The 8600-nt window shown below is 60.8% G+C and overlaps 1 protein-coding gene across 1 annotated transcript in view; it reads right to left on the reverse strand.

Moving 5' to 3' along the window:
* LOC119097190 (uncharacterized) overlaps positions 1-4802 on the reverse strand; it is a gene marked incomplete at its 3' end in the record, with an annotated part of 76470 nt that extends 71668 nt beyond the window's left edge. The window contains 1 exon segment of the mRNA XM_037220246.1: positions 4379-4802. Within this exon segment, the coding sequence (XP_037076141.1) occupies positions 4379-4730 (352 nt within the window).
* Between the last annotated feature and the right edge of the window lie 3798 nt (positions 4803-8600).

Raw genomic sequence — 8600 nt, forward strand, 5'->3', positions numbered from 1 at the left:
GCTGTCACAAACCAGATGACCTTACGAGAGGGGCGGGCCCCACGTGCCGTCAGAACGGCTTGGCTGGGGCCCCAGCTGGGGTGCTGAGGGCGGACCTTGCAGTGAAGGCGGCGGCGCAGAGCCCACAGCTGTGGCATTGAGCATAGACAGCGCAGTGGGACATGGACACGGCTGGTTTTCTGGTGAGAGTTATCGCGGTTTGAGAGGTGTGCACAAATAGAGTGCCAGAAATAGTTATGACCGGCAGGCGGTAACCTTAGCTGGTGGCTGGGCGACGTGCCTCACAGTAGGGAGATGGCAGCTGATGTACTGGGAACGGGCCTTCCGGTGAGGAGGTGGCCCCAGCTTCGTTGGATACTGAGGACGGACCTCAATCTGACAGGAGACGTCTGCAGCTGGGCTCTCGGGACGAACGTCACTGTGGGGAAGCTGGTGCACTGGGGGCGGACAGCAGTGAGATGGTCCCAGCTGCCAACCTCCTCCCCCTTCCTCACAGCTGGCAGGTGTTCAGCGACACGCCACTGGCGGCAGACCTCAAGCGGGGGTGCCGCGGTGGTCCCCTCGGAGCCCATCCAGCGGGGGCCTGTGAGGGGGTGGCAGACCCGAGGTGGTGACCTTGACCGGGCGCCGCCTACCCGTCCCAGTTCTCAGCGTCTCTGACCTGACGACCGCCTGAGAGCAGCGCTGGTTCCCAGGGCCGCCTGCGACGCGTCCGCTCCCTCCGCCGGCAGGTCCCGCCGGCGCCGCGTGTCCAACCCCACGCCGACGCGCTGCGGGAGGGCTTGCGAGCGGGCCATCACGGGGATGGCGCGGGGCAGCTCGAGAGCGGGCCATTGTGAGGCTAGAGCGGGGCAGTTCGAGAGCGGGCCACCACCGGGCTGGATCGGGGCAGTTCGAGAGCGGGCCATCGTGGGGATGGAGCGGGGCAGTTTGAGAGCGGGCCATTGCGGGGCTGTAGCGGGGCAGCTCGAGAACGGGCCATCGCAGGCCTGGCACAGAACTGTTCGAGAGCGGGCCATCGTGGGGCTGGAGCGGGGCAGCTCGAGAACGCGCCATCGCGGGGCTGAAGCGGGGCAGCTCGACAGCGGGCCATCGCGGGGCTGGCACGGAACTGTTCGAGAGCGGGCCATCGTGGGGCTGGAGCGGGGCAGTTCGAGAGCGGGCTATCGCGGGGCTGGCACGGAGCAGTTCGAGAGCGGGCCATTGTGAGGCTAGAGCGGGGCAGCTCGAGAGCGGGCCATCGCAGGCCTGGCACGGAACTGCGAAGCCGTTCGTCCAGCGAGCTGCGCAGAAACGCCTGAATTGAGGATCGCTTCACGACCACAGATGTTTATCCGGGGTGAGCTTGGAAACGGGGGGGGGGGGGGGGGGGGGGGAGAGCCTTCTGGATGTCAACAGAATGCCTCCTCCTCTTCTGTCTCTCTTCTCCCTTCTCCCTTGTGTCTCGCTTGTCTTGAATGTCTCCCTTCTGTCCAGAGGCGACGCAGCACTGCGAACGTACTCTGCGCCGTTCAATGCGGGCGAGTATGGCGTGCCTCGCGGTGGGAGTGTGGCCCAATCAATATTCGCTCCAGTATCCGTGCTATGCAGCGCTCAGCCGCCTGCAGTAGCAAAAAGGAGGGAATGGAGCCCGGCGTGATAGCGCGCCATGTACACCTAGTACGGGCCCGGACCTGCCGTGCACCGAGTGTTGGCCGAGGAAGGTACACAGCGGGACGAACATGGAACTAAGGTCAGCACTTACGTATGCAAGCAATGCTACGCCAGCGCCTGCTTCTGCCTCCTGCAAGCATATCATATTAAAGCCGATTAGATGCCATTCTACTCAGCCTGGACATCCCCTTTCTTCAATCTCTCGTTCCATCTGCGCCTTCGCGAAGTGTTGTTTCTTCCAGAACAGGCCACGTGCGCTAGCCATGAGTTGGCCCAAGTGCCCCCTGAGGGGGAGGAGAGAGGGCGGGCTTGTCTGGGCACCAGCACGAGCCCTGAAGAACGGTCCCTGTGCGGCCCAAACCTCGGCGGCTGGACCTCCAGGCGAGTGTAGTCATATCCCACTGTTATCAACTCTCCTCCATCCCATAGCCCTGAAGTGGCTAGGGCTGGTCAAGAGGGCTCAAAGCCAAACAATCAGGCAGCCAATATCTGGACTTCGGTTCAGCACTTTTTACAGCTAAATATTCGGAATCCAGTCCAGTCTGATTCATTTCATCAATGCTGAATTCAATTTACGGCGCATCTGCCCGTTTCACAACTTCCAATTGCGACCCAGTCAAATTTGCAATAGATTAAGAATTTCCCGGAATAGAATAAATTGGTCTAGGTCATTGTTTCAACTTTCGGCCAAGTTCGACTCAAAATATTGAATGTTATCTGGCTACCTCTGGTCCCCCACAATGTATCGTCCAGCTGCACAATCCGTTGAATTTTGCTTAGGAATGGCACATTTGCTCAGCTGCTCTGCCCTAACTTCATGTGCTCCCCGAATCCCGATCCAGTTCACCTAGACCACCAAATTAATCCCACATTTACGACGGATTATCCGATCCATGCAGAGCTCCATTCGGACGACTCCTGCGCACCTGTGAGGCACAGACCCTCTCCTGGACGCCTCCTTCGCACCTGTGAGGCACAGACCCTCTCCTGAGCGCGGCCGCAGCTCCACCACTCCAGACCACATCCGCCGCCCGCATGCCCGCCCTCTCGCCGTCGGCTGCACGCTGCACGTGACCCGCATACCTCGGCGCGACCTTGCCCACACGGCGGGCCGGCCGGCGCGGCGGCGGCCGCCCCGCCGCCGCGATCCTATCCAAGCACGGGCGGTCGTGGCGCGTGCATATTTGGCGCGGAGACCGGCCGGGGTGGCGGCTCCAGCCGCGCGCGAAAGAGGATTCTTCGCGCGTTTTGGGTGTCAACAGCTGACTCTCTCCAAAAGGTTACGAACTTGCAGCAAGGAGACGGGCACTCACAAAACCATTCTTTTCGTGAGATCGGTGAATCACAGACGGGACGGGGCAAATTCTTTCATTGCTTTGTTTCATGCCAACAGCCTGCAGTGAGTTTTCTGCAGTAAGCTCTGCGGCTGCACCTCCCGGCACAGTTTCCCTCGGGTCATCTCTGCGCGGTGCTGTGGAGTCACCGGGTGGTGCACCCTTTGGTATGTCCGCTGACACACCTGAACCCGCCGACAAACCATGCGCCCCCGCCGGCGGCCGGCCGTCGAAGAGCCACGGGTGTCCATGTTCCTGGGACCCGTCCGTGACGTCACGCTCCTCAGACTGAGCGGTGACGCCACCGTTCCTGGACGCTGAGCCGCCGTCTGCGTGGCCCGCAGGTCGGCGAGGTAACGTTGCGCTCCGGCGCAGCGCCGCGCGCTGGCGTCGTGTCCCGCGGCCGTGTCGGCGCTGCACGCCACCGGGGCACGTGCGGCGCCGGCCGGGCCCGACCGGAATCGGCACAAGGCTGCCGCCAGCGCCGCCTGACAGGTGCGTGGGGCGGGGCGGCGCAGGCCGCCTCTGCAGGGAGTCGCGGCGCCCACCGCAGGCGGGGCGTCCGCGAACCACCTCCTGTGTCTGCCGCGCAAGGCGAGCCGGAGGTCGGGCGTCTGCCACACAGAGGGAGCTGATGGCTGGGGTATCTACCACACAGAGGGAGTCGGAGGCCGAGTGTCTGCTGCACAGAGCGAGCCGATGGCTGGATGTCTGCCGCACAGAAGAAGCCGAAGACCGGGTTTCTGCCGCACAGAGGGAGCCGGAGAGCCAGGGTCGCATCCCGCGGGCAGGGTCTGAGGCATAGGCTCAGGACCAGGGAGCTCGGGGAGCACGGGTACCCGGTTCGAAGCCCGTGTGTCTAGGGTTTAGGGAGAGTGCTGGCGTTTGCGTGTCTGCAGTGCAGAGGGAGCCAAGGTTCGCGTGTCTGCGGCACAGTGTGGACCGCGGTTCGCGTGTCTGCGTTACATAGGGAGCGGTGAGGTCCGCCGAGTGTCTGCAATACAGTGGGAGCCTTTGTCCGCGTGTCTACGGCCCACAGATAGCCGGTGCTAGCGGCGCCGCGTCGCACCGGACTTTCCGGCCCTCTCACAGTCGGCAGGTGCAATGGCGGGGCGTTGGCGGCCTGCGGCGGCACCAAACCGAACCTGCCCCGGCAGCGGCCGGCGCGGCCTGACCACCGCCTGACCGCACCGCGGTTAGGCCGCGTCAGACGTTACCGCCGGCGACGCCGTCCGGAATCCATGCTGCGGGGCGGGGGGACGGCACGGAGCCTGCGCTCGGCTCCCGCGTCCCGGCACGTTTAGGCGGCCCGGCCGGCTGCTGGCCGGTGTTGACAGCGGTGCAGTGTACGGCGGGGCGACCCCGGGCTGCAAGCGGGCGAGTTGACTCACCAATGTTGACTAGTTTGATGCCGTCCTGCTCAATGGCTCGCAGCGCAGTGGCCACGTTCTCCAGCCACTGGTGCTGATTCATCGGCCGCGAGATCTTGCGCAGCTTCTTCTTCTGCAGGATCTCCACCAGAGTGACGAGACAGACGCCGTCGCATAGGTCGTTGGCCAGATCGTTGACCTGTAGCCCCGAGGGCACCAGCTTCTCGTTGACCCAGTTTTTGAAGGTGTGCGCCTGGATCTCGATCCAGACATCCTCGTTGCCTTTGATCTGCATGCCGCGCGCCGCGTGGCCCTCGGGACTCCGGGCCACCAGCCCGCTTTGACTGATGTGGAAATCATCATCGTCACTCATGGCACTGGTTGGGCGGGGTGGCCCGCTCGCTCTCACACGCACCCACTCGCGGCACCTCCTCTCGCGCGGCCGTCTCGCTCTGCACTGCACCTGCTACTTTCACTTTCCGCCGGCTCCGCCAGGGGCTCTGCAGTCGCGGCGGCCCGGCCAGGGATGCGCGAAAAACGAGCGAAAAAATCCGCGAAGTGATCGCGAAGTGTGTGGGAACGCGGACGCTTGGACGTGCACGCGACCAACTGCGGCTCCGGCGGGCAGGTGACCCGGAACCACCGTACGGCCTGACGGCAGGGCGCCGGCGTCGGCCCAGGTGCGCCGCTGTTGGAGAGTGTACGCCGGCCGAGGCTGAACGCCGCCCTGCGCTGTTATGACATCACGCTATTTGGCCAGGGGTCGGCGGCGGCGTGCCGCCGTCACCATATATAGGCGGCCGGGGCCCCGCCCGTGGCACGGCGGCCCGTCTGGCGGGACCCAGCGGGACCCGGGCCGCGTCTGGACGGCGGGCGGGGCCCAGAGGCCCGCAGCTGGTGACCGGGGGACCGGCGGGCCCACGGCCCCGGTGACGCCAAGGACGCTCCCGCCCTCGGCCGGCGCGTGGGCAAACAGGCCACCTGACGTCACTACACGGGGCGGGTCGGGAGCCTCTCGGACTCTATGAATGAAACAAACACTCAGCTTCTGTAAATCAGTGAGCTCCCACTGCGGGCTCGTCTCGGTATACCAAAGAATACACAGATACCAGCATTGAATCTGCATGCGTTCTCGACAGCAAAACAGGTGCCGCGTCATACGTAATCTGGCGGAAGCCATTCGTTTGCCGACAGCTGATGCACAAGCGCGTGCCGGATCAGTTTACGGCGCCACTCGGGAGAGTGACGAGACACTCACCTCTCAACACTGGGAGCCGACAGCCGCGCGGCGGTGGAAAACAGACTCCGCCTCTGTGAGCCCCAGCAGTGGGGAAACGAAACCAAGCCTGTGCAGAGCGGCATTCGAGACAAAGCCAAAGAGGACGTGTGGCAGTGCGGTCATCATACATAGCGACAATGCCTCGCAAGATCATGTGACATTACGCTCCCTGCTTCCTCTTGCCCCTCCGTTCAAAGGTCCTGACTAAGGAAGATTCTATCGACCAAAATATATTGTCTCCATGCCTTCTATACTCTCCCAGGCACGCACGGGTGCGCGTGACTTCTAGTCTAGCCGAGAGTCGGTGTGGTGCTGCCGATAGTCTCTGAGTTGGTGCCTTTGTGGCAGCTGGCGTGGCACTGCTGATAACCTTCGAGTTGAGGTCAACATGGATGTCAGGCTGACGCTGCTGGTAGTCTCCGAGTTGGAGTCACCGTGGGAGTCACCGTGGGAGTCACCGTGGGAGTCACCGTGGCGCTGCTGGTAGTCTCCGAGTTGGAGCCGCCACGGGAGTCAACATAGCGCTGCTGGTAGTCTCAAAGTTGGAGCCGCCATGGGAGTCACCATGGCGCTGCTGGTAGTCTCCGAGTTGGGGCCACCGTGGGAGTCACCGTGGCGCTACTGGTAGTCTCCAAGTTGGAGCCGCCATGGGAGTCACCATGGTGCTGCTGGTAGTCTCCGAGTTGGAGCCGCCATGGGAGTCAGCGTGGTGCTGCTGGTAGTCTCCGAGTTGGAGCCGCCATGGGAGTCAGCATGGTGCTGCTGGTAGTCTTCGAGTCGAAGCCACCATGGGAGTTAGCGTGGTGCTGCTGACGTGGCAAGTCGGAAATCTGAGATCATCTCCTCGCAGTAGCGACCTTTGTCTTCTGGTGCCTCCTCATGCAGTGGCGTGAACGCGGCCACATACATCTTAAAGTGTGCAGAACGCGTATCACCAGGCTGTGTTTCGGTTCGAGCTATGAATCCAAACTTTTTAATCGGATATGTTATTCACACGGATTGGTGTCTTAAAAAGAAACCCCAACGTTGAACGGCACTCTACCTTAAGTCATATGATGTGTATTGCTATTACGTATGTTGTTTAGTGCATCTGGAAGAAACACCACTTTCATAGATAAGACAGTAGTAATAGGCCTATTCGTCGGAGAAAACCAGGAGAATAGAAATCTAGATAAGGTGATACTTCGCTAACATGCCTTTATCGAAACCATAGCAGAAGTGATTATGGGTTGTAATCCCTAACTGAGCGTATTGCTGTTGCCTTAGATGGTGTCAGATCCTGCTGGTCCTATTTGGCAGCAAAACCTATGGTGGAAACCACACCAAAGAGGGCACAGTTCATTCTGCGAGCATCAAGACTCACAATCACTCAGCAGAGTCCATACCCTATCAATCCCAAGGGAGGTAGATCATGTCGTCACCAGCAAAAAGAAACGGCAAGTGTAAGCACGACTAAGCAGTGACAAATTTATGAACGGCATGCATTCCACTTAGAAAACAGCTTTCAACATTCTCCAGTCATCTGCGTGCCACCAGAACATGCCCGCGAATACAACGCCGGCGAAGACATGCGGGCTCCTCGTCGCGTCTGCTGTGGCATGCACCAGCGATGCCAGCACTAACGACCCGGGTCGCACCGTTGACGTGCGGAAGTGGCCCGTTCTCCGAGCGCGAGCCAACAACCTCGGTTGCCGCCACAATGGCCGTGTCGCGAGCCGGGGTCCGGCGCCGTTCAGGGCAGCAGAGCGCGGAGAGTGGGGTGATGCGCCGCCGCCCGGCGTCGCCGAGGCCCGCCAGCAGGGGCCCGCAGAGCGAGGAGAGTGGGGTGACGCGGCGCCGTCCGGCGTCGTCGAGACCGCTGCCGTCCAGGGTTCCGACAGAGGGCCATAGAGCGCGGAGAATCCAGGGTCCTACCGGCTCTAATCAGCATCTCTACACAAGTGTCCTGCTTAAGGTCCCACTCGTCTACGAGCAGCTTCGATCCCCCCGCCCCGCCCCGCGTTCCTGTTAGCATCCCATTCGTGCGCCGCCTGACACACCGCCTACCGCGGGGTTCCTGTTTTGCGCCCAATTTTGATGCTGTTTATGGAGAGCACCTGCTAAGAACCCAATTAATACCTTACGCATGAGTCGTGCTTAGAATGACATTTCTCCTCTGCCTGCATTGCTACGCAAGCTTGAAATCGCACTGAAATCGCAATCGCACCTGCCTTCTGTGTAACGTTTGAGCGTGTTTAGCGACAACCGTCACACCCGTACTCCGTCTAATTCCTGCCCACCTGGAATTTCTCTTACAGTCTTTTAGTGGCGCATGTTGCCCGCCAGCGAAGGAGGATTGATAGTCAAAGCATTGCAGGTGCCGGGCCGGTTCTCCGAGCAGATACGAGGCGGGGGGGGGGGGGGTAACCAAACGGATTTTTTTCTTCGTCTCTTTTCACAAAAAACACTGTGAGGTTCGTGTTGATTTTTCAGAGGCGCGGGGAAGGGGAACGGCTGCCGCCCAGCCCATGCTCCGTTCATCATACCCCCCCCCCCCCCTTCATCCTTCAGCTGCGTTCGTGGAGATCAAGGCCTCCATCGCCATGCTCACAAACCTGCATTGCTACGTTCTTGTGCGAATAACATGCGAGCAAAATTCACATATCTTTAGTGGGGCCGCACAGAATCAAATCCGCTGGCGGTGTAAGTTCCATTTAATGCATGCCTCTTCTCCGGTTAAGTTCTTGGTTGCATGGCAAGCAGTGAACATTGCTTTTACTCTCACACTAAATCTCCGGCATTTGTTATAACACTACATAACTGCTGGGGAATGGGACGACGCAGTAACGTTTGTTACCGCGCTGCTGGGCAGCTGTCCGTCGAAACGTCGACAAACAGACTGAAGCTGATATTGAGATTCATCGGCAGATCCGCGTCACCTTCAACCATGGTTTACGTTGCACACTGATTGAGCGTTAGGTGTAG

This window comes from Pollicipes pollicipes, unplaced genomic scaffold (assembly GCF_011947565.3).
Source record: "Pollicipes pollicipes isolate AB1234 unplaced genomic scaffold, Ppol_2.1 Scaffold_4295;HRSCAF=5057_pilon_pilon_pilon, whole genome shotgun sequence".
In the NCBI taxonomy this organism is placed as follows: Eukaryota; Metazoa; Arthropoda; class Thecostraca; order Pollicipedomorpha; family Pollicipedidae; genus Pollicipes; species Pollicipes pollicipes.